We start from the raw sequence: 27,543 nt of genomic DNA on the forward strand, positions 1-27,543 counted from the left end.
AGAAAATCTTTTCGACGAGATGTTCTTAGCACTAAAAGATATTTCTCTTTCGGATTAAAGGGGGGTAATATTGTGAAAATTATGTTAATGAAATTAGGAGTGAAGTAATTTGGTTATGTGAAGTCATCCATTAAAAGGATTGAGGTTGCAAGATTATCTCCAAGGATCGGAATCTATTTCTTCCTTTAAATTGATCTTTTCTGACTTTCTTTTCTTAAAGTAAATTTTCTTTTATGCTTCAGTAACGCTTACTCTTGTTGTTGTCTCCATGGCAACTGTTGCCCATGGGAACTATTGTTTTGGGATTATTGAAAATAAATGTTTATGATTGAGAATAATTCATTTTGTGATAAGCGTGCCATTAAGTTGGGAGCTGTTGGCTCTTACTTCTTCACCTTCATTGATTTATGATTTGAAAGTGGGAGTTTTTTCCTGGTGGTTTGAGCTGCATTGCTCTTACATGTTGAATTGATTTTATGTGTGCACGATCTTTTATGATTAGAGCTGCTTGCTCTGATAGTTAATGATTGATTTCTAAATTTTGGTGGGCGCGTTCCCATCCTTAGTGCTATCTTGTTCTTCCATTTCAAAGCGTGGTGGATTTTTGGGGTTGTTTGGAGACCTGTTTATGTTTTCACATCTTTGTGAGCGCTTTCGGTTTTGGGTATGCGTTCAGTGGACGTTAATTAATTTTCCTGTTGTACCTATTGTGATCTGGTTCATGGGAGAATCTTGCGGCCTCACTTTAGCATATTTTCACCTAATGTACAAAATAATTCCTGGAGAAAGGATGCATTAGTACGCAAGTACATTTTTGAAAGATTATGGTACTTGCTTTGATCTCTTCAGGCAGGCAGTAAAGTTAGTCCATGGACATTTTCTTTGACAACTAATTATCTTGTCATTTAATCTTGCTTTAAGTCTACCTATTCCTATTCATTAATTTGGTTTATAAAGAGGGTGCCTCTCAACTCTAGGTAAACACTTGTTCTCAATTCAGAATTTATTTAATTAATCAATTTATTGTATTAATTCATTATCTCAATTCAAAATGTATTTAATTAATCAAATTATCGTATTAATTAGTTATCTCAATTCAGTATTTACTTAATTAATCAATTTATCATTTTAATTAGTTAATCTGATTATGCTTGTGAAGGTGCACCTTATAGTTTTCAAGGGGATTTTATTTATCTATCACATGTAACTTACTCTCAAGACTGTAATTAAATAATTTAGTTTTACCTGAAAACCCGCAGTGGGTTTCTTTCATGATTTCTGTTATATCCTACTGTGCAAATCTTTTGGTTCGATCCGAGTTGCCTCTGATTTATGTCCAGTTACTGAACTATTTGGTGAGTATTTGCTGTTTTCCTTTTTTAAAGATATTTTATGAATATTTGCTATCTCTTGCTCATTGTTTACTTGGGCCAGTTATTGCTGGTACAGCTGGTATAAAATACAGACAATTATAAATTTGTATATTTATATATCTTTGACATGTGTTAAAAATAACATAATTGAATTCAGTACTAGGGAAAACATTTACCTTCCTGATACTCGGGGCAAAGCTGACACTGACATCTCAGTTCACAGGCTGTCAAAAACTGCTCACTCACATAAACTCAGTTGTTTAAGATTATTTAATAAATTACCACATTCTGCATGGTCCACTCCTTTAAGTAATTTCAAAAGAAAAATGTATGATTGGTTAATAGAAAATCCACTTTATAATACCTCTGAATTCTTAGAAATGCATAGTATTAAGCTTTAACAAAAGGTGTATGTTCATTTAGCCTTAGTAATATTAAGTACTAAATTATTATCAGTTGACAAAGCCTATTTCATTGTATATGGTCAATGGCAAATAAAGATTCTTGATTCTTGGTGTGATATCCCGTCGTGTTGTGTGTGCAGAGCGGGCTGGGTTCAATGGCACATCAACTGGATGTTCACTCCAAATTGGAGGTGCGTGCAATGATCAAATTTCTATGGGTTAACACGTTCCCTGCGGCAGTGAATTTCGATGACTTAATGTTACGTCGTATCGGCCCACCGGTGACCCGATGCTGCCTTTAGTTATTATCGGTTCGGGTCACCGGTGACCTGACGAATTTGACTTTGTTTACTCCCTAGTATGTAATCCTAAACAATGCAAGTGCACTTGTTGTGTGCGTTATTGTTGAGGAGACATTCCAGTGTATTTATCTGTGCGACAGTGTTCCGATTCAACAATTGCGTGAAACAGAAATGACCCCGGAAATAATTGGGTCACCGGTGGGCCGATCAAAACTAGCAGTATGCCTCGATCCTTTACTTCAATTGGAACACTATGTTGCCATTAGTTAACAGAAATTCGTAACTAGGACGTAGTTACTTACTTCGCAGTTATGGGAAATTCGCACCGACGGATAAGAGTAACATGTTTCGGGGCACATGGTGACCCGAACCGCACGGAACATGATATAGGCCCACCCCAATGCTGTCCTAAGCCTCTTTCTTTTCCGTGCCACCGGTGTGTCAGAATGTGAAAGCTCCATACCTAAAAAAGGACTTGAAATTGCTTGTAAATATTATATACGGAAGATAGTAAATATGTCAACAACTATTCCAATAACTCCAATAACCTCTATTGGCTTTCCTAAGAGCAATGTAGAAAGCAGATATCAGAAGGGTGGTACTCCTTAAACAACAATCTACTATCTGCGGGCAGCAACACTCTATTCTTCATTCATCGTAACCGCGCTAAGCGATTCCCGCGTAAAAATATAGGTCAGACAACAATCGGGACTCAGGGTGACCCTAAGCGATATGAATGGAAGATGAAAAAAACTTCCTTCGGGTCACCGGTGGGCCGATCAAAACTAGCAGTATGCCTCGATCCTTTGCTTCAATTGGAACACTATGTTGCCATTAGTTAACGGAAATTCGTAACTAGGACGTAGTTACTTACTTCGCAATTCTGGGAAGTTCGCACCGACGGATAAGAATAACATGTTTCGGGGCACATGGTGACCCGAACCGCACGGAACGTGTTAACAGCTCAACTGCATGGACATTCATAGTGAAATCACTGCTGTATGTGGTGAGCGTGCAATTCCTCGCCTAGGTATTGTAAAGTGGTGTAAGCAATTTGACGCTGGATGCACGGATCTCACGGCCTAGGAGTGGGAAGGAATTGGCCATGGCCTTAATTAAGGTACAGACCCAGCATTTGCCAGGTGAGAAACTGGGAAACCACTGAAAAGCATCTTCAGGGCTGCTGACAATGGGGTTCGAATTTACTATCTCCCGGATGAGAGCTCAAAGCTGAGCAGTCCAACCACATGGCCAGCTCACCCGGTCTTTAGATCTATATTACTCTTTTGGTGCTTTAAAACCAATATTATAAAAATGGTGTACTGTAATTCAAAAACAGATTGTCCATTGATAAAGTAGTAAAACAAATAAATAGAAATATAAACTCGCTGTATGCCTTTGATTTTTGGACAATAAAAGAGTTATCTTAGAAAAATTCCCGGAGCTGATAACATTGATGTTTGGTCCCTTAAACCACTATCACCAGCAGCAGCAAGAAAAATCCTTCTCTCACTATCTCATTAGAAGTTTCTAGATCATATTTTCAAGTTTATTTAAATCATGTTGATAAGTACTTAGCTCACCTGTGAGTTGACAAAAAGGAAATGCATCTGCAAGAAGGTGAAGAGGCCATGCAACACAGGATGTACAAACACCACATCATTGAGGCAGGCTCCTTCCATCATTGAGTGCATAGCCATCTCCAAGCCATTAAACACCAAGGTACCAAGTCCAAAAGCTGTAACAAATAAACATACCTTAGACCTGTTAGTACAGTAAACTTGGTACTGACAAGCCCATTTGCATTCAAATGTTTTACTGAGACAACCTCTGAGAGTTAGGATTATTATAATGCAAGATTCAAAACCAAGACGTAAAATACGTTATGGTAAAATAAATATTGGAAAGGAAAGGACAAGTGACATATCAAGTCATTAGAAAGGCTATACTATGTGGTTGATAAAAATGAAATGAAAATCCACAGCCTGTTTCCAGTCATTCGACCGGGTCAAGAATGGAATGAATGAAGCCCCCGCTAGCAGCGAGGATAGGAATTGTGCCAGCTGCCGAAGCCTGTCGCACTCCCCTGGGGCAATGATTAATGACAGATGAAATGAAATGACATTGGAGAGTGTTGCTGGAATTAAATATGACAGGGAAAACCGGAGTACCCGGATAGAAACCTGTCCTGCCTCCGCTTTGTCCAGCACAAATCTCACATGGAGTGACTGGGATATGAACCACGGATCCCAGCGGTGAGAGGCCAGCTTGCTATTGCCTCAGCCATGGAGCGACTGAGATGGTATGGACATATGCGACGCATGGGACCACAAAAAATGTATGATCTAAAACTTGAAGACAAAAGACCAAGAGGGCGACCAAGATTCAGGTACAAGGACATGGTGAAGATTGACATTCAACAGCGAGGACATACTTTGGAAAGCATCGAAGAAGGAGAGAAGTTCAGAGACCGCAACTGGTGGAGAATCCTTGTTCGCCGACCCATTGTTTAAGATGGAACGATGTAGGATATGTATGTAGGCCTATGTATGTATGTATGTATGTATGTATGTATGTATGTATGTACTGTATGTATGTATGTATAATGTAAATGTGCTGTATATAACTATATTCATTGATGATATGTATAGCAATTGTTTTTGTTCTGATTTCTTTCAAATGGCCACCACACATTGAACTGGATGAGAGTCCTCTGCCAGATGTTACCAGGATTCAAAGCCAAGATGAACCAACTGGGAGCGTGGATGGAAAATAGCATCACCTCACCACCGATGACTTTACTTTTTACAATACTATAATGAACTTTTTGTTACTCTCACATCTATCAGTTATTTGTGTGGAATTTTTATGTTTTACAGAAAAATTTATATTGATACAGAAGTGTATCCATTGGCATGCAAGATATATTGAGATGCATATAATTTTAATATTGAAGCATGCTCGTTTAGATTATATGGAGAATATCTATATTTGTATAATATTAATATATTATGATGAAGGCTATGCACTTTTTGTTTAATGCCAGTTAAATGATTCAGGGTTCTATGCCAAGGAAGGGTTCTTACTCCAATACGGTTAATATTTATACAAACAGTTGACTAATCTCTCCCAGATGGGTTCAAACCCCACTGTTGGCAGCCCTAAAGATGGTTTTATGTGGTTTCCCATTTTCACACCAGGCAAGTGCTGGGGCTATACCTTAAATAAGGCCACGGCCGCTTCCTTCCCATTCCTAGGCCTTTCTTATCCCATTGTCATCATAAGACCTATCTGTGTTAGTGTGACATAAAGCAAATTATAAAAATAAAAATCTCCCAGATGGCACTAGAAGATTTACATATGCGGATGATCGAGCTATTGCAACTCAGGGAGCTTACTTTGAGCGTGTAGAAAAAAAAACCTCTCAGAAGCACTAGTTGAACTCACCTACTGTTACAGAGAAAGTAAACTGTAATCTAATCCTTCAAAAACTTAAGTGTGTGCCCTCTACCTCAAGAAGAAGCAGGCCTCAAGGAGATTGCAAGTAATTTGGGAAGGTAATCAGTTAGACCACTGTCCAACATCCCAGGTACTTGAGTGTAGTATTGGATCATGCTATGACTTATGAAAGGCATTGTATAAATGTCAAAGAGAAGTTACCAGCTAGAAAAAATATCAACTGCCTGGAACTAACCAAAGATGCTGGTACCTACTGCCTTGGTTCTATGCTATTCTGCTTCAGAATATGCTCACCCTGGATGGTACAGATGAAGCCATGGCAGACAAGAAAATATTTCCAAAATGAAATACGCCAACTTATTACTGGCTATTTGTGACCAATACCACGTGATAATCCTTACTGTCTAGCGGCTATTGCTCCACCTGATATTGGAAGAGAGGTAGGTGCCAGGAACGAGAAATCCAAAGCAGTTGCGTATCGAAGGCAGAAGTCCAGGAGGAGATTCCATTACATAACCAAAAGCCTAAATGAATCACCTCAGGCAGCGAGTTTAAGATTATGGAGGACAAGAAACACTCACCCTGTAGGATGGATGTTACCACTTGAACAACTACCTTCAGGTCATGAGGAACACTGGACTACTGGGTGTTGTACTGGTGTTGTTAGGTCTAGAAAGAGTATGAATATAATGAACTTTTTGTTACTCTCATGTCTGTCAGTTAGTTGTATGGAATTATTATGTTTTACAGAATGTAAATTTGTATTGATACAGAAGTGTATCCATTGGCATGTAAGATATATTGAGATTCATATAATTTTAACATTGAACCATGTTCATTTAGATTATATGGAGAATATCTATATTTGTCTGTCAGTTAGTTGTGTGGAATTATTATGTTTTACAGAATGTAAATTTGTATTGATACAGAAGTGTATCCATTGGCATGTAAGATATATTGAGATTCATATAATTTTAACATTGAACATGTTCATTTAGATTATATGGAGAATATCTATATTTGTATTTGCCTTGATACAATTTCACCTCGACGTTGAGGAGAAATTTTGACGGTAAAGAAATCACTAATACTTGTAAACAAAGGGAATTGAACAGATAATATTTAACCAAAACATAGCTGAAATGATCTGCTACAAAGCTATGCACTTATTTTTTCTAAATATTCATATTACTTTGAGCAGGCTTTGTGTATCCGTTCCCATTTCATGAACTACAGGAAGTGTCCTTTAAGACTTGATGGCTGCGATACTTGCCTGTGATTTACCTAAATTCTAGGCAGACATCATTTAATGTTCTATTTTTGTTTTTGTTTGTTGCTCAACAAAGTACCATTGTAAGTAAGTTTTCTTTGAATTGTATTTAATCAATATTGTACAGTGTTTGCTTCTGATACAAATGATTATGCAGCAGCTATGCTGTTGGAAGCTATCTGGTGATGTTCAAGAAACTGTCACTTAGAGTTGCTCAAGGGAGGCAGTGTTAGTTTTAAGTTGTTACCGATCACAAACTGCCTTGATGCAATTTCACCTTGACGTTGGGAAGAAATTTTGATGGTAAAGAAATCACTAATACTTGTAAGCTAAGGGAATTGAACAGATAATATTTAACCAAAACATATCTGAAATGATCTGCTACTCTGTACGTACTTACTTTTTCTAAATATTCAACCATTTCTCAACAGATAAAAATAGTTTCAAATAGTCACAATTTGTTTCCAGTTTACCAGAATCTCTCCTTTACAATGCTGTTTAAATATATTCTTTTCAGGTTTAATCATTGTGAGTAATAGTAATAGGGGCTGCCTGGCCGAGGCAGTAAAGGTGTGCTCGGTTCGCCCGGAAGGACGTGGGTTCGAATCCCCATCAGGAAATCGACAATTTAAGAAACGAGATTTCTACTTCCAGAGGTGCATATGGCCCTGAGGTTCACTCAGCCTACACCAAAAATGAGAACCAGGTTAATTCCTGGGGGCAAAGGCGGCCGGGCGTAGAGCTAACCACTCTACCCCATCACGTGCCACGGTTAACAATGGTGGAAGCCTTTACCTTCCACTCCTCCAAGGGCGTTGATGGCCTGTACGGAGGTGTCTTTGTCTTTTGTCTTTGAGTAATAGTAATAGGTAATAGTGATGCAAAAAGTAGCTGTTTACATAATAGAATAATAGAATAAGATAGGTAATCTATACTAATATATAAAGAGATAAACTTTGTTTGTATGTAATGGCTAATCTCAGGAACTACTGGACCAATTCTAAAAATTGGTTTACTAATGTAAATATTAATTATTCCTGAGGAACAAGGGCTGTATTTTATTTTCAAAACAAAACTGGGGTGATATAAAAATACTAGGCTAATATAGGTGACATATCAAATTTGTCATACAAGGACAAGACAAAGCTCAATTTAAGCCCCTTGACACAAAGAACGAAACTTGGTAAGCCCTATGGGTCTGAAGACCATGTTCTAAGGCCCTAAAACCAACTGTTATCGAGATATTGGCACCACACTACCCCTGCTCTAGTAATCGGATAAGGAAATGAACTGCCGTAACCATGGCAACGTCAGCTCCAGTATTTTGCAGTAGCGAGATTATCTACAATATATCACAAAAAACCTAACATGTTACAGACATGAAAATTGGTATTTGTAATCTCCTTTAAAAATAAAAGGAGACAAATTTTTGTTTTCAGAAAATCCACTTAAGGGGTGAGGGGGGTGAAAAAGAAGTGAGGAAGGAGTTGAATTCTTTATATGAGGTTAAGTGTATCTCAGAAATTGAAGATGTTACATACATTAAAATTGGTACTTGGAATCTCCTTTAAAAATGAATGAACACACTTTTTGGAAAACCTACTTAAGGGGTTGAAATAATAAAGAAAGCGGGTGAATTTTAAAAATGAGTATCTTCTTCTTCCGCCGCTTTTCCCACTCCTGTAAGGTTGTGGGTGTGAACTGTGTTGCATATGTGAATTTGACCCTGTTTTACATCTGGATGCCCTTCCTGATGCCAACCCTATCTGTAGACATGTAATTACTATTGCATGTTCCTGTTATGGTTGGTAATGTGGTGTGTTGAGTGAATATGAAGAGGAGGGTGTTGGGACGAACACAAACAACCTGTCCCTGAGCCAGAATAATTAATCACATGTGATTAAAATCCCCGACCCAGCCCGGAATCGAACCCGGAACTCTGTGAACTGAAGGCCTCAACGCTGACCACTCAGCAAAGGAGTGGGACAGATTTTAAAACGAGTATATCTACAGTATATCCCATAAACTTAACATGTTACAGATGTGAAAACTGGTATCTGTAATCTCATTTAAAAATAAAGAAACACATACTGTACTTTTTGTTTTTGGAAAATCAACTTAAGCTGGAGATCGAAAATAAGTGGAGAAGGAGTTGAATTCTCTTTATGAGGATTCAAAACTATGATGTTACAGTCATGAAAATTGGTATTTGGAATCTCCTTTAGAAATAAAGAAACCACCCCCCCCCCCCTTTTTTTTTTTTTTTTCGACTTAAGAAGAGGACTGTTTCTCACATGTAGAGTTCCATGTCGCATTTTCCAGATTTAGGTCTGCCAGTAGCCTGGTCTTCTTAGCCCTGAAAGGCATTGCTACAAACGTGGTTTACAAAGAGGTTCTGGGGTAAATGAAATGCAATTTTTTGGCAAGTTTTTATACTTTAGGGATTTTCAGATAATGTCTTAGTGCAGTACCGAGGAACAATTAATTTTTATCAACTTACGAAATCCTCACGAGTGAAGCCATGGGTAACAGCTAGTACTTATTATACAGAGGGATATAATTTGTTTTACTTTGTATGATCTAAGTGCTAAAGTTATTACAATAATATTATTTTGATGTGGAGTTTTTCTAATACAGCATTGTGAATAAAAATTCTAATAGTTACCGGTATTCTAATAGCCTGTACTGATTTTAGTTGGAGTTAGGTGAGATTTTATTGTATGACTTGAATCTGTTTGAAGAAGCCAGTTGTTAATACATTTTTCAATCTGTGGTTCATTCCTCATCTTTGATACGAGTATTTCTCGAAGTGGGTTATTAAAAATAGATATGCTGTGTGTCTTGGTTCTCTTGAAACTCTTGGTATTATCTTGAAGAATTCAAAATCAGATTTTCTCTTAAAGTGCAATTATACAGGCTACTTTTATGAATTCAAGATACCTTCATTACACTCACTCCTTGCTTTGATGTAACTTGCTATTTCCGAGATTCCACAAAAAAACCTTACAACTTTCCCATTCAAAGGATAAGTCCATTGTTAAATGTCTCCATTGCTGATGGGGAATCAAATCAAGCGCACCTTTATCACCTAAGTAAGGCAGTCCACCCCATCCCCTTCAGTTACGTACATATTGAAAACATTTAAGCACAGACAATGAAAATTATGAGTTTGTGTATTTGACATAAAACAACATTGTATGAGCATGTAAGAGAAAGAAGAAAACTGTTCTTTGTACTGGTACTGGTAAACATTGTCAAAAAAAAGTTTAGGTTCTTACACTGGTATCATGTGCCTTAAGTTTTATGCTTAATGGATACATACCAAGTGCTCCGACACGAAGGTAGAAGCTGGTTCCTGAAGTCTTGGCACGTGAGATATGAGCCCGTTTCAGTGAGCCAAACCGTGTAAGATGTGCCATGCCTCCCAGCTCGGCGTCGTGATCCGTGGGAACAGCAGCAGTCTGAGGACTAGTGGCAGCATTGTGGTCAGGACCATCCCCGAGGGAAGCACAACTGTCGATCAACACCCAGATGTAGATACAGATGATGACGGCAATACTGCCCACGTACAAATACATCAAGAAGATACCCTGTCGAAAGAGAGTTCAACTTGAAAAACAAAACAACATAATGCGTTGGAAAATGCTAATGACAAAAACAATGTTTAAAAGATAGGGAATGACTTTAACTTAGGTGTTTTAAATCTTTTCAGAATGGGCAAGAGGCAGTATTGGATACATAAGCTCTCTTTTTGGAATTTCAGAGAGAAAGCATTTAATGCAGTCTTGGTAATTCTCAGCTAGAACTACTATCTCTTAGCGATAGAGTATGGGTGATTACAAATTTGGTGGATCATTTTTTATAGATGCTTGTGGATCCCACAATCAAATAAATGTATATTTTACTTTTCTACATAAGTTTGAAAAATCAGTTTACACTTGACGTATACTTCATGTTACTTCTATATTTGTTGCTACTATTATATCAATACAATACTTTATATTTTTGACTGGAAAGCCATAATGCACAAGAAGATAATAGATGCCCATTTCTTGCTTAGTCCATATTGTTTCGTTGTCAGTTACATCACTCTTAATACTTTATGATAGCAAACTAACTCATCACTGTAAAATGTTCTTATAGTAAAGAAGAGAGTTTTTTTTATTAGATCTTTAGTCTGGCAGCCTTATACTTATGCTATACAGATTAAGGATAACATCATGAACTGAGTGAGTGGCTCAGATCGCTGAGATGTTGGCCTTCCGACTCCAACTTGGCAGGTTTGATCCTGGCTCAGTCCAGTGGTATTTGAAGGTGCTCAAATACATCAGCCTTGGTAGATTTACTCGCATGTAAAAGAACTCCTGTGGGACAAAATTCTGGCACCTCAGTGTTTCCAAAAACCATCAAAGTAGTTAGTGGGATACAAAAGCAATACGGTAATATTATTATTAGATAACATTGTGTAATAGATAACAAGATGGAAAGTAATATGTAATAGGGTAAGAAACTTTACAAGACCTGAGGTCGGCCTCATTCAGGCTCTTAGCTCTGTGATTTCTTAATAATATCATGAATTCAGGATTGTTAAACACACACTTAACACGGACTTTCTCTCTCTCTCTCTCCACACAAAACAGCTGTGTCATGAAAACTTTGTAAAAAAATTCTGTCGGTCAATACAGAACCACTATGAAGTTTATTACTAATGTTGCTAGAGGAGAGTCGAAGCAGTGGTCAACTGAGGCTGCAGGTAACGTTTGTGTGTTGGCACACTTCCAAGCTGTGGTTGTTTCCAATGTTATGAATGTCTATTAGGGTAACCGAGTAATTTATCTGGGCACGGACGACAGATGTTGTTTGCCTGAAGAGGAAGTTTTCTAAGTTTAAATTTGGAGTAATGGTGATTTCCATCACATTTCCCACAGCTTATATTAAGGCGATAGAAATTTTTGTGTTCAAACCTTTGGCACTGAGTGCCTTGGATGTCAAACTTCCTTTCTCACTATCTGTAATTGAAAATGGGACGTTTTGGATTATTATTTCAAGATTTTTACTGTTTAGATCTTGGAAGGTTTAGAAATGAAACTGCATTTCCTCCAAGAATTTGGTAACTAAGTGATAATCATCTGTTGTGGATGTATTGATTTTTAAAGGCTTGCCTCTCTGCTGAGCTGTGAAATCACTAGATGTTACAGTGCTGAGATATGCAATGATTTGTTGATAATTTTTAACTTTGTGCAGGAAGATTGGTGGTATGTATTGGGTTTGGGATTCGTGTCCAAGGTGGTTGGACTTCCGTCATCCATTGTTTCCAATGTTATGAATGTCTGTTAGGGTAACCGAGTAATTTATCTGGGCATGGATGACAGATGTTGTTTGTTTCTTACTTCGCATTTTGAACTCGTCATTGTTAGCTTGGTCAGTATTCCATATTACACTGTCATGCATACATTTAGAGAGAAAAGTTTACTAGGTTGAAGTTTTAGTTTCAGAGATGATGTGCCCGTTCACATCTCGTAGACCATTTACAAAATGGCGGCGTAGGAAGGTATGGCCCATGCGATCTATTAAGGCAATGAACTTCTCATTAATGCGGTATATAGAAGACCATGCACGTCTCGGAACGGACCAATTTGGAAGACACTACAGGACAGTAGAGGGTCAATTGGATTGTTTTACAAAAAAAAAAAATATAGCAACGGAGTAATTGTTAAAAAAAACTTTACTCTAAAAAATGTCATCGGTAGAGGAAGGACGTAACTCCAAGCCAAGCTTCACATCTGTAGATTATTCAGGATTTCCGGAGAAAATATTGACTATTTTATGATTGACGTTCAAAACAGACGAAATAATTCACCGGCGCACATTATAAGAAGAGCCAAGATATTACAAAAATAAGTAAAGTACGGTGAGCTACATCTGAGTTGGATCCCGTGAGCAACCATTCTGCGATTGACGAAGAAGGACTCACTGTATCAGTGGACCGATAACTTCGTACGGGCAGAAAATTATCCCTGTTGAATTTAAAGATCAACAAAAGTACATTTTGAATTCGGGAGAAAAAGGCTGTTACACAAATTAATAAATATATATATACGGAGAACTTATTTACGACTGAAGAAAATTTCATCCCTAAGAATAAGAAATAGAACAATCGATTGGGATAGATCATCAAAGAAAAGGAATATATCATGACTGATTTCTCCGCAGAAAGAATTTTCTATGCTGTTTGCAGAATTGGATTAATGACTGCTTGCTAAATCTACAAGATGGACTGAACTGGGGAAAGGTACCTTCCCAACCAGATGACCAGCCGATGAGGAAGAAGGCAACGGCCAACTAGACGACCAGCCGATGACCGGGAAGGCCATGTCCAACCTGAGATCCAGATCCTAACAGAGGGTCTAACCACATCCAAGCAATGGAGCGACAACCAGACCAAACATAACATCTAACGAGCTAAGTCTTTACATTTTCTAGTAGAGTAGTTTCTTTCAATCTACACCCACACTCTAACTTCGGCATGTGCTGATTAATTGGTGATATTTATGAATTAATTAAGAACGTGTGTGAATCATAAAGTGAAGTGTGAGATATTTAAGGCTATAACATAAGATGGCAGTGTAGAATTAGAGTTCTATTATATCATATACATGCTACCGCACTTGCTCACAAATAGTAGAAACTAGCATGAGTAAATGAAAGAAGTGTTTCTGGTGAAGATCTGATAGCAATGAGTCTATACAAGACGTGAAACTTCGACAGATCTCGTATTAGTTGTACAATGATTACGTCACGATTTTACCTGCGCGGCAGACATGAATATATTTAAGTTACGTACTCCTTACTTTATAGAAAGAGGGAATTGAACTTCGATTGCTGTTAAAATATAAGAGGTTATTGAAATGCGTTTATAATAAGGCAATTCTTAGATGTTTGGCATAGAGCTTTAAGAGTAATCGGCGATATGCGTACGGTAATAAGTATGCCAGTGGTGTGATAATGTATATTAAAATGGTGTTATAATATGGTTATTTCTCGGAGTATATTAAGGAATATTTGAAATGCAGATGTTTGTTTATGTGCTGCGGTATGAAAAAGAATTGCTATTTGCTGAGGAAACGTTACGTTAGATTAACATGAGGTGAGTTCTGTGTCACATAGAAAGAGTACGTTAAAAGAGTGCACATCGCGCAGATGACCCATTTTAAGGTAAGATTGACATGTATTATGGTAGAATTGTGAATCGTGACAGTTTTATCTGACATTGGTAAATGCGGTGTAGTATATACGAGAGAGTTCTTTAACATATGGTTTAACTATGCTCATGGCTAAGTCTACTTATGATATTCTTTGGTGCGGTGACATATTTCAATATGAATGTGTATTAATTTTGTTCTGTACTGACCATATGAGTTGAGTAGCTGACATACATGAGATATATTGAGTAATAGGAGATAGCTAAAGCACATCGAGCCGATGGTGGAGGTGTGTGTGGATCGGAAACTACCTAAACAGTTAGATAGATGATTTATTTCTTTTAACGCAGAGATGATTTGAGTTGAAGTTCTTAAAGAATATAATGAGTAGGAAAATGGTAAGCTAGGAGCCGTATGTCGTAGGCTCTAGGGAGGTATTGTCTTAGCCCGTGAGTTGTTATTTAAGCGTATTCAAGAAGAAGGACCAAATAATCAGAGTTCAGATTTATGAATGCAAAGTTAAGAGAGCAGTTTTATGATTTCATACTCACGCTAGAGTTTATTTGGGAGACATATAAGCAAAGATATGCTCAGATTTATATTCACAATCTGACTTTAACACATTTAACTATTATTACGCTTCATTCTAGCAAACTGACCGTTTTTATCACACAGAATTGACTTAAATGTGGTGAGAATAATTAATGTAATTATCGTGACTGTATTCACATCAACAGACAGAAGTATTTATATGGAGACTGTGATTGCTCAGTGATCTATTGAATATAATTAGAGTAATTTAAACTCATTTCGGAACATGATTACGAATATAGACATAAATAATGAATGTGAACTTGAACATTGAATGAGAATGAGTGTAAATAATTTAAAAATCTCAATTATTTTACTTTTGTTTGAGCCAGCGCTGACTCTGATCCCTTATGCATAAAGGTTATCAAGCTTATACTACCCAGAATCCACATCAACTTTTCATTGAACGTTATTTTATTCCAATAAATCTTGTTATATTATTTTTCTAGAAAGTGTCTGTGTTATGAATTCTTTTTGGTAACACCTAGTTTATAAGTTAGCTGGTAAGTTAAGTAGACATAAGTAACTGAAGGATTTGATAAATGAAAGAGATTCTCTTTGAAATTTTCGGCCGTTGGTACTTACTCGAGCGAATAGGTTCCCCAGTGATACGTGTCTCAGCAGACCGAGTCTCTTCCGAAACCACGTTAAAAACAAGCATATGGAAAATCTCAGATTTTATGAGCGATAGATAGAATACCTTGAGAAGAAATAGAGCTACCGGGAGAATAGTGTGCTTACCGCCTGCTTACCACACTATTATGTGCCCGCTGTCAGGCGGTCAGCACAATGATATTATTATTATTATTATTATTATTATTATTATTATTATTATTATTATTATTATTATTATTATTATTATTATTGACAAACTTTGGAACTATGCAGATGATAAAAGTCTGGATAAACTAACGGAAATTATCTGCAAGATTTGAGAAACGGAGATATTCCAAATGGCTGGACATCAGCTTTGATTCACCCCCTTCATAAAAAAGGCGATGAAACAGATTTGAATAACTACTGTGGTATCTCTCTCCTGCTGATAACATACAAGATTCTGTCAAAAGCCTTTCAAATGAGGGCAGAAGAAAAATTAGACCCACAAATTGGTGAATATCAGGGAGGTTTCAGGAAAGGGCATTCTTGCATCGAACAAATCTTGAATCTCAAATCCATCTTTTCATATTTGAAGCTCAGAAATAAAGTATTTGTGGTGACATTCATAGATTTCAAGAAGACATATGACTCGATAGATCATACCACCCTGATCGGACTTTTAAAGGAATTTGGCCTAGACAACAAAACCAGAACAATCATCAAACAAACATTGACCAATACCACATTGAAGGTGGCGTTCAGAGGAGAGACTTCAGACGCCTTTGAAATCAAGACAGGAGTTAGCAAGGAGATGGACTATCACCTCTACTCTTCAACTGTGTCCTTGAAAAGGTCATCTGGGAGTGGCGCAAATAACTGAATAATCAAGAAGTTCAAATCAGTGTCAGGCTAGGATGCAAAAGGCAAAATTTTTATGCTTGATTGCCTAGCCTTTGCAGATGATCTTGCATTTTTTCCAGTTCCTTAAACACAGTCATTGAACAGGTTTTTTAGCTTAAAACACAAGCAGCCAAGGCAGGCCTACAGATCTCTTTTGATGAAACAAAATTTTTAACTAATATCAAGCTGGTACCCAGAGAGCTCACAGTGGGACAAGACAAAATTATACGAGTAGATAAGTACAAGTATCTGGGAGAACTGATAACACCAAACTTGTCATAGAAAGAAGCCTTTACATTACGGATGAACAAAATGGAAATGGCGTACCATTTAACCAAGGGAGTCTACAACAAAAGGTCCATAACTTTCAAAACAAAGATGAGGCATTCCTGCACTGTCATCCATCCAGAGGTCATACATGCCTCAGAATGTCTTGCAAAAAAGGGAAGGGAAGGGAAGGGAGGAGGAAGTAGCTACTGCAGCTGTCAGGAAAGATAAGGCTGACCAGGAGGGGAGGAAATCATATGAGGTGGGTAGGGTTGAGCTCTGGTCATAGGGGATTCCATTGTTAGACATGTGACGAAAGTGTGTGGAAGAAAGGGAACCAGGGTAGAGTGTTATTCAGGAATTAGGTTGAGGCAGATGTTGAGGAAAGTAGAAGAGAAGGAGAAGGTGTTAGTGTTTCATGTTAGTACAAACAATGTAAGGCAAGCAGGTATAAGTACCAACATACAGTAGTTGGGGATGTGTGGGATCTGTTAAATGCAACACGGGTGAAGTTTAAAGAAATGGAGATTGTTATCAGTGGAATACTGTGTAGGAAGGATACTGACTGGAAGGTGATTAGGGATTTAGATGACTATGGAGTGTGTATGTGGGAAAGGGAGGAAGATTTGTAGATCCTAATGGGTGGGTGGGAGATAGAGAACTGTGCTCAAATGGCCTCCCTTAAACCGCAGTGGTACATATAAGCTAGGAAATTTCTTTAGAAGGGTTATACGGAGGTGCATTCAGGGAAACAGGCAGGTCTAGGGAGCGGTGATAGGGGTACAGGGATTTGGAAGTCAAGTAGGGATGACATAAATATATTATTAATCTGCAGAAGTATTGTAAAAAAGGATTAGAATTAAGTAATTTAATAGATATATACTTACCAGATATTGTAATAGGAGTTGAATCATGGCTGAGAACTGATATAAAGGATGCAGAAATTTTCTCATGAACTGGAGTGTTTATTGAAGAGGTAGGATAGGAATGGTAGGAGAGGGAGTATTCATTCTGGTGAAAGAAGAATTTGTAAGCTATGAAAAAGTTAAAGATGACAAACATAAAATTCTAGGTGTAAAGCTCATTTCTAAAGATAATAGGCAATCTGATGTCTTCGGAATGTACAGACCAGGAAAGGGTACCGCTGACACGGATTCAGAATTATTTGATAAGACAATCGGCTATGTGGGAAACGGCATGGAAAGGAATGTGATTGTAGCGGGAGATCTGAATTTACCAAATGTCAATTGGGAAGGTAATGCGAATGACAGGAAGCATGACCAACAAATGGCAAATAAGTTCATATGGAAAGGATAGCTGATTCAGAAAGTGATGGAACCAACTAGAGGGAAGAATATCCTGGATGTGGTGCTGGTAAAACCAGATGAGCTCTATAGAGAAACTGAAGTAATAGATGGTATTAGTGATCAGGAAGCTGTTTTTGTGGTAGTTAAAAATAAATGTGATAGAAATGGTCTTAAATGTAGGACTATTAGGCAGTACCATATGGCTGATAAAGCAGGTATGAGAAGTAAGTAGAACAGTATGTGTTCAGTGTGTTGTGCTATGTGAAGCATTATTCTGTTGGAGTGCTGCTTTCGATAAATAAAAATGTAAACAGACTCTGGGATGGGTTTAAAGAAATTGTTGAGGAATATGAAAACAGGTTTGTACCTTTAAAGGTGGTCAGGATTAGTAAAGACCCACCTTATTATGATAGAGAATTAAAGAGACTAAGAAGGAGGTGCAGACTGGAAAGAAATAGAGTTAGACGTGGCTATGGAAGTAAGAAGAAATTGAAGGAACTTACTAGGAAATTGAATCTAGCAAAGAAGTCAGCTAAGGATAACGTGACGGCAAGCACAATTGGCAGTCATACAAAGTTTAGTAAAAAATGGAAGGGTATGTACAGGCATTTCAAGGCAGAAACAGAAATGTCCAAGAAGAACATTCCAGGAATCATAAATGAACAAGGGGAGTGTATATATGAGGATCTTCAAAAGACAGAAGTATTCAGTACACAGTAGGTAAAGATTGTTGGTTACAAGGATCATGTCCAGATAGAGGAGTGACTAATGCTTAAAGAGTATGAAAATTAAATATGATAACAATGACTTTTACAATAAGATACAAAAGTTGAAAACTAGAAAAGCGGCTGGAATTGGTAAGATTTCTGAGGATATACTAAAGACAATGGGTTGGGATATAGTACCATATCTAAAGTATTATTTGATTATTGTTTGCATGAGGGAGCTGTACCAAATGAATGGAGAGTTGCTTTAGTAGTCTCTATGTTTATTCCAGCATAGCTCTCAACCAAACTTGGTACAAATATGATTTACTATCTGAGAAAAAGTACTGTGGGGGCAAGACACACCTAGCATACCTAGCACCCCTAGGGGAGGGGGAAAAATATAAAAATAAACCATGATGTTCTACAGGGTCCTCTTTTAGCTCTGGGTGAGTGCCTGGGGATCTACATGGAAAGGCGATAGTACAGCCGGGTAACTCATTTGTCGAGAGATATTTTGCTTCATGTTGGGCTAATATGATCTAATGCAGTAATGATTAATCAATAGTTTAGTTTTACATCTGTGGTATTGATAGTATGTTCAATATGTTAGCTTTGAAATAGCGTAGTTTCTGTATGAATACAGAACAAGTGTTAGTAAGTATTTAGTGAGTGATTTATACGGTAAAACAGTGTGTGTTCAGTGTGTTGTGCTATGTGAAACATTATTCTGTTAGAGTGCCGCTTTCAATTCATTTGCAAATTTCCTGCCATCATCCCTCCCCTTAGGAATACGATAAGTAATTTAGTGAAGAAGTTCCGCACCACTGGGTCCATCCTTAACAGGAAAACACGCAGGAGGTGATCTGTTTTAACAGAGGAAGCTCAATGAAATAGGAGCTTTCTTGGAAAGAATTGCAACAAAATACCTGCCGCGTCTCGCCGTACAAGCTAATGTGTCATTATCTTCTGCCGCTGCCCAACATTTAAGTGCACCTGAGAGTGTCGGGGTTTGATATTCTAATTGGCCTATGTACAGCATGATTCAGCTGTGCCTTCCAATATAGTTTTATGCAACCCACAATATTCAATCCATCCTGAAAACATCTGACCTGCCGGTATGCTCAGACAACACAACCAGATATCTTGGTATTTACCGCCTCACCATGATAGTGATACAAATTCTTATAATTTTATTAAATACCACCTATTCAATACTTAATAAGCTAATGAAGACTTACATCTTTATTAAATTGTTAATGTGGTAGATGTTTCACTCCTTTTTGTGAGCATCATCAGCCAACTGTCCTTTACTCAAGGTTTGATAAGATCGTGAACATATTCTATTAGGCTAAAACATGCTTTGTAAGCAGTCGATGGACTGATGACTCAAACAACAACAAGCGTGAGTGACAAATCTTATAATATTTTACAAATCTTATCTTTAAGTTATAACACATTTGTCTAAAATCTTAGTGTGAACGTTGTCCTCTAAATTTGTTGACGAAACTCATCTGTTGAACATCCTATTTAAAATAATTTAAAAAAAACCTTTTGAGATCTGGCTAATTGTATCGATTCAGTATTACTTGACTTGTGTAATTGTTATTGAACCTTTGTTAACTATATTGAAGATTTTATGCAATTGATAATTGCCTATATTATGAACACTTACCTTGTTCTCAATGTTACTCCCTCCCCTTAGGAATACGATAAGTACTTTAGTGAAGATTCTGCCTCTGTGGTGTAGTGGTTAGTGTGATTAGCTGCCACCCCAGGAGGCCCGGGTTCGACTCCCGGCTCTGCCACGAAATTTGAAAAGCGGTATGAGGGCTGGGACGGGATCCACTCAGCCTCAGGAAGTCAACTGAGTAGAGGTGGGTTAGATTCCCACCTCAGCCATCCTGGAAGTGGTTTTCTGTGGTTTCCCTCTTCTCCTTCAGGCAAATGCGGGGATGGTACATAACTTAAGGCCACGGCTGCTTCCTTTCCTCTTCCTTGTCTATCCCTTCCAATCATCCTATCCCCCACCAAAGCCCCTGTTCAGCATAGCAGGTGAGTTGTATCCCCGACCCAATGTCTCATGCTCCAGGACACTGCCCTTGAGGCGGTAGAGGTGGGATCCCTTGCTGAGTCCAAGGGAAAGCCAACCCTGGGGGGTAAGCAGATTAAGAAAGAAAGTAAGACTTTAGTGAAGACGTTCCGCACCACTGGGTCCATCATTAACAGGAAAACACGCAGGAGACGATCTGTTTTAAAAGAGGAAGAGCTCGATTAAATAGGAGCTTTCTTGGAAAGAACTGCAACAAAATCCCTGTCGTGTCTCGCCGTACAAGCTAATGTGTCATTATCTTCTTATCTTGTTCTCGATGTTACTGTGTTCATAATATAGGCAATTATCAACTACATAAAATCGTCAGTATCGTTAACGTAGGTTCAATAATAATTACACAAGTCAAGTAATACTGAGTCTGCCTCTGCGGTGTAGTGGTTAGTGTAATTATCTGCCACCCCCGGAGGCCCGGGTTCGATTCCCGACTCTACCACGAAATTTGAAAAGTGGTACGAGGGCTGGAACGGAGTCCACTCAGCCTCGGGAGGTCAACTGAGTAGAGGTGGGTTTGATTCCCACCTCAGCCATCTTGGAAGTGGTTTTCCGTGGTTTCCCACTTCTCCTCCAGGCAAATGCGGGGATGGTACCTAACTTAAGGCCACGGGCGCTTCCTTCCCTCTTCCTTGTCTATCCCTTCCAATCTTCCTATCCCCCACCAAGGCCCCTGTTCAGCATAGCAGGTGAGGCCGTCTGGGCGAGGTACTGGTCATCCTTACCAGTTGTATACCCAGACCAAATGTCTCACGCTCCAGGACATCGTCCTTGAGGCAGTAGAGGTGGGATCCCTCGCTAAGTTCGAGGGAAAAACCGACCCTGGAAGATTAAGAAGAAGAAGATGAAGTAGATCTCCAATACGGATAAAAAATGAAATTTATAACCTGCAAATCACCATGGTAGGACGACATAATGTTATACTCATATTAAACACGGAAGACATGAACCTGACACGCAGGCGAAACACCCAATACTTGCTATAAGCTGCCCACTGTGTCGTATGAAACCATAGTGTAGTTGGTGAAGGCGTGCTGGAGTGAGCTTGCATGTCAGGTGGGAGGTTCGAGTCTGGAGCTAAGATTACAAATTTTTGAAATATTTGTTTAATACGTACCGCATGCAATGTAAGTTCAATACAAATTTTGTGTGAATGAATGTGTTTGTGGCCCTAAGAACGGCCGATTAGTTAGCAGGCAGGACACATACAAACCGGAAATAACAGGACCACAGCTGCCTTGACAATGTTCAATCGCAGCAAATGCTCGATGTGATGACCGTTTTGGTTTATGCAGTTTCGGGCCCGGTGTCCTATAGATCATCTTGCGCGCTGAAGCTTTCCAGGTGTAATTGTTCGGCAGGCATCCGTGATGAGTTGCCGGAGCTGGTCGAGGTTTTCCAGCGCTTCAGTGTAAACGACGTTCTTCAAATGTCCCCACAAGAAGAAGTCTAATGGCGTTAAATCCGATGATCTGGCGAGCCAAGGAACAGGCTCTCCTCGTCCTATCCATTTCCCTTGCAGTTCCTCATTCAGATCGTTACGAACGGGCAAAGTCGAATGTGGCGGGGCTACGCCCTGTTGCAAACACATCGTCAAACGATCGTGCAAGGGCACATCCTCCAGCAGCAGTGGGAGTTCATGACGCAGAAAGTGCAGATAGCAACGGCCCGTCCAATGGTCCTCAAAGAAATAAGGTCCAATCAGGCGATCCCTCAAGATTCCACACCAAACATTCACACCCTATCGAACTTGATGGGTCTCCTGTCGCACCCAGTGAGGATTGTCCGGACTCCAATAGTGCATGCTGTGGCGATTGACGTTCCCATTATTGTGGAAACGCGATTCGTCCGAGAACAAGATTTGCGATACGAATGCTGCATCATTGTTCAGCCTGCTTAATAGCCACCGACAGAACTCCATTCGAGCTTCGAAATCCCGCCCATGGAGCTCTTGGTGCAGCTCAAGATGGTATGGGTGAAATGTATGTTCATACAGTAATCGCCAGACGGACGGCTGGCTGGTCTTCACCTGCCGTGCAATCGCCCTTGTACTGATGTGTGGATTATTACCAGCTGCCTCCAGCACGGCCTCTTCTGTTTCACCCGATGTAACGGGCCTATCGCAGACTGGTGGCTGGTTGGAAATCACGCCTGTTGTCCTTAGGCGTCTTTCAACACGGCGGAATGTCGTAGCAGCCGGCTGCCGCCTGTTGGGATACCGTTCCTGGTACAGACGTAGTGCCTCACACGCGTTTTGTCTTGCTTCCCCATAAATGAGGAACATGTTGACGTATTCTTCTGTGGAAAACATACCGAATGACAGCAGAGATTACATTCAGGCCCTAACCAGTGGAGTATGTGCAGGGCACAAGATGAATAACAGAGTCATTCTACTGTTTGAATGTGGCGAACGTAGGCCTGTGTTTACGTATTCAAACATCATACCGATGCAAAAATATTTGAACGATGCAGGATTCGAACCGCCGCTGGTACATTCCGTCGATTGCTAGGCTAACACCTAACCACATCCACTACGCTACACTGCTGGAAGCATTCTGGTAGTATGACGAGAGAAGAGTACATACACCATCCGGTTCGGTTTTTAAGACTATAATTACTGCACTGTTACCTAGTTTTATGCATTGATTCCCCTCTTGTCCGCCTCTGTGGTGTAGTGGTTAGCATGATTAGCTGCCACCCCCGGAGGCCCGGGTTCGATTCCCGGCTCTGCCACGAAATTTGAAAAGTGGTACGAGGGCTGGAACGGGGTCCACTCAGCCTCGGGAGGTCAACTGAGTAGAGGTGGGTTCGATTCCCACCTCAGCCATCCTGGAAGTGGTTTTCCGTGGTTTCCCACTTCTCCTCCAGGCGAATGCCGGGATGGTACCTAACTTAAGGCCACGGCCGCTTCCTTCCCTCTTCCTTGCCTATCCCTTCCAATCTTCCCATCCCTCCACAAGGCCCCTGTTCAGCATAGCAGGTGAGGCCGCCTGGGCGAGGTACTGGTCATACTCCCCAGTTGTATCCCCCGACCAAGAGTCTGAAGCTCCAGGACACTGCCCTTGAGGCGGTAGAGGTGGGATCCCTCGCTCAGTCCGAGGGAAAAACCGAACCTGGAGGGTAAACAGATGATGATGATGATGATGATGATGATTCCCCTCTTCGTTACACCCGGTCACGAGGCAGGACACATTAACATTATCATTGTAAAATACGTTGCTACATGATTTCAAGGCGTCGTGTTTTGCGAACGAATGATATAACCTTTCGCTAGGGTTCATAATCGTGTGCAAAATGTGCTCACTGAACATTAGTAAGTATCATACAGTACGCCTGCAGGGGAATAGCATCCATATAACCATGCGCACGTTAGTTGGGCTGCAGCAAACGATATTGGAAGGGGTTGCTGAACCACACTATATAAAATTAGATGTATGTGCGTATGTAAATGACACATTTCCTCCTAAACCACTGAAACCATTTCAACCAAACTTGGTATACTAATGGCTTATTATCTGGAGACAAGCTCTGTGGGGGTAAGACACCCCTAGCACCCTCACGGGGTGGGGGTGAGGTATAAAAATAATCGAAAATAGTGTCGAATCCATAGTTTTTGGGACTACTGGAATGATTTCAACCAAACTTTGTACACTTATAACTTATATAAACTGCGAGGGGGTATGACAACCCTTGCGCCCCTAGCGGGGTGGGAGGGGGTGATCTATAAAATGGTGTCGAATCTATAGTTTTTGGGGTCTCCGAGATAAACAGTGACACTCCGGATATCGTTTAAGTCCAAACCGAGCCCCAAGCGGCAGGGGGGGGGGGGGTGAGAAGGGGTGAAGAAAAGAAGATGCCCAAAGTGACCGAGATTACGGATCTATGTGTGTATGTTCCAGCATGGCTGTCAACTAAACTTGGTACCGATATTACCTACAATCTGGAAAAAATACTGAGGGGCAAGATACGCCTAGAGGAGGGAGTGAAATATAACTAAAAATGAACATAGTTTTCGGGGTCGTTGAGATGAACTGTGACACTCTGGATGCCTTTTAAGTTGAAGTTCACCCCCAATCGGAATGGGAGTTAGTAGGGGTGAAAAAGAAGCACCGATATTATTCGCGTATGTGTATTTTAGCATACCTCTCAACCAAATTTGGTGCATATATGACTCACTATCTGGAAAAAATTACTGTTGAGGTAAAATACCCTAGGACCCGTTGGTAGTGATGGGCAGTCTGAGACGAGGTCTCGAGATTTCTCGGGATTTCTCGAGACTAGCGCAGGCATTATTTCTCGCGAGAAATTTCGAAAAATCTCGAGAGCGTTGTCCCCACAATGTGCGGCGAGCAGCGTGTCGTAGGCCTGCAGGTAGTCGGAGCTGAATGTTGTTTGTTCCGAAAATGCAAATAGCCAACCACGGGCCTTCTCATTTTCGTAAATACATGTCAACAAGCGACTAGGGCGTTCATTTATACCGAGGCCTATTTTGACGCAGTATAACATAATTATAAAGGATACACATTTGGGCATTGTATGCACTGGTAGGTACACGCATGAGTGGTTTAAGTCCAGAACCTGACGGCTACTGTAGGTACACCTACCTGGATATTAAAGGCGTGCATTATTCGAACTCGAGACGAGGCAAGATGCGCCTTACTGCATATGCAACCACCATTACGCATGAGTGGAATGTGCAATCTAAATTGCTATAGAGTATTCGTGTCATAATTAGGTAGGTACTTCGATACATGACGGTGCAATGTGAACTGTGTCGAATTGTACGCGACAACTTGAAGACGATGTCCGAAACGCAACGTAAGTCGTGGATGTCGGTTATATTTAAGAGATGTCACATAGCACAGCCCACTTTGTTGCTTATTCAAAAGAAGTAAAATACATCGGCAGAAATACTTCTGGGATGATCCGGCACTTACAAATGCATAATATCAATGAAGAGGAATCGTCACAGAACGCCTCCGCCCCGGTCTGAATCACAAGAAACTACCTTGCCGACAACGACTGTGAGGCATCCAAGTACATCCTAATAACAATTATTAACAAATTATACGGGTTATTCAGCTAAGAAGTCCACCTGACATTACTCGTGAACAGTTTAAGATACTAGCATTCTGTATTCACTTTCGTTAATGGTAAGGAGCTCATAGTTCAACATGCGGTGCTTTCATAGGATTTTGACAAAATTTATCGTCACACACGTTTCCATATGAGAACTGCTGATGATAACTATCAAGCTTACACTCGTAGTTACTGGGACGTCGCACAGCTCGCAGCACACGAGAATCGGTCTCGAGAGCGTTGCCCATCAACCCTGTTACACGTTCTACTCATGTGTAATGGGGGTTGCGTATGTAGCAAAGCACATCTTCCCCGTCTCAGGTTCGAATAATGCACGCCTCTAGTATCCAAGTAGGTGTACATCCTATCTACAGTTATTCACAAATTATGCATTGTTATTCACCTAAGATGTCCACCCAAAATAAGTCGTGAACAGTTTAAGATACTGACATTCTGTTTCCACTTTAGTTAATGGTGTTAAGGGGTTCATAGTTGAACATGCAGTACTCTTCCAGGCGTTTGACAAAATGTATTGGCTCACACGTATTCATAAGAGAACGTTATTTCACGCAATAACTGCCAATGATATACTATCAAGTTTACAGTCGTAGTTACTGGTACGTCGCACAGGTTGCGCTACAGGAGGATCGGTCTCGGGATTCTCGCGAGAGTCTCGAGATCGGCGACGTCAGTCTCGCGAGTCTTGAGCGAGAGCGTTGTCCATCACTACCCGTAAGGGGCGGGTATGAATTATAAACATTACAGAAAAAGGGGTGAAATATAAATATAATAGACAATGACGAATATTAATGTAGATTCCGTAGTTTTCTGGGTCACTGAGATGAATAGTGACAATGCGGTTATTGTTTATATCCATGTTCAGTCCCCATTGGCATGGGGGTTGAGAAGTGTGAAAGAGAAAATGTCCAAAATTACCGAAATTACGGATGTATGTGTGTATGTTCCGAAGTAGCTCTCAACTAAACTTGGTACACATATGACTTAATAAAATACTGTGGGGATAAAACACGCCTAGCACTCCTAGAGGAGGGGGTGAAATATAAAAATAAGCTAAAACAGCTGCTGTTAATGTCGAATTCAGTTTTTACGAGGTCGCTGAGTTGAACTGTTACAATCTGGATGCCGATTAAGTTAAGTCATACTACAGCCGCAGTCAGAATGGAGGTTGAGAAGAGGTGAAAATGAATGTAAAAATAACCGAGGTCATTGGTTGTATGTGGGTATGTTCCAGAATAGCTTTCAACGAAACTTGGTGTACATATGACTTACCATCTGAAAAAGAAAACCACTATGAACATGAAACATCTCAATCACTACTACTACGAAACGTTTTCATTCCTCCCCTGAAGGGGGAGGCGGGCCTCTTAGACGGTTACACAGTCTCTCAGGCCTGGAGAGTTGTTACGGTGAAGGAGATGTGTGGAGAAGGTGACGGGGTGTGCGGCCATGGCCTACACTACGAACTGTCCCGGCATTCGCCTTAGTGCAGGAGAATGGAAAACCACGGAAAACCATTCTCAGGACAGCCGACGGGTGGGGCCAGGCGTGAAGTTCAGCCGTGTGCCCCTGACCCGTCTCCCGAATGCAGAGGCGTAGAGCTACGGTAGAGCCGTGGCCACCTCTCCTCTGCTTGGTTGGCCGGTCAAAGTAGAGAGCTGGTGGACCATGGACAAGCCGTGGCCTCTTAAGGGTCGAAACCCAAGGGCCGAAACCCACTCTGCATCTACCGACCTCCCATCCATCGCTAGGGGTGGGGAATGGAAGGGGGTGGCATGTACAGATAATGGAAAATACTGTCGAATCCATTATTTATCTGTCGCTGAGATGTATTGTGACGATCTGGATACCGTTTAAGTACACGTTCAGCCTCTATTGCGGCGGGGGCTGGGATGGAGTTAAAAGTAAATAGTCTAAAATGACCGAGATTAGTGTTGAATCCGATGTTTTTGGGGTCCCAAGGCTG

At 40.1% G+C, this 27,543-nt stretch overlaps 1 protein-coding gene across 1 annotated transcript in view; it reads right to left on the reverse strand.

Annotated features, from left to right (window-relative positions):
* The window catches only part of LOC136867119 (proton channel OtopLc), a 261,050-nt gene that overhangs the window by 80,331 nt on the left and 153,176 nt on the right, over nucleotides 1-27,543 (reverse strand). Inside the window, exons 4-5 of the mRNA XM_067144223.2 lie at nucleotides 10,131-10,398; nucleotides 3,663-3,817 (exon numbers count right to left, since the gene is read on the reverse strand). Of these exons, the coding sequence (XP_067000324.1) occupies nucleotides 3,663-3,817; nucleotides 10,131-10,398 (423 nt within the window). The remainder of the gene's footprint in view (nucleotides 1-3,662; nucleotides 3,818-10,130; nucleotides 10,399-27,543) is intronic.

The sequence above is a fragment of the Anabrus simplex genome, chromosome 3 (genome assembly GCF_040414725.1).
Source record: "Anabrus simplex isolate iqAnaSimp1 chromosome 3, ASM4041472v1, whole genome shotgun sequence".
NCBI lineage: Eukaryota > Metazoa > Arthropoda > Insecta > Orthoptera > Tettigoniidae > Anabrus > Anabrus simplex.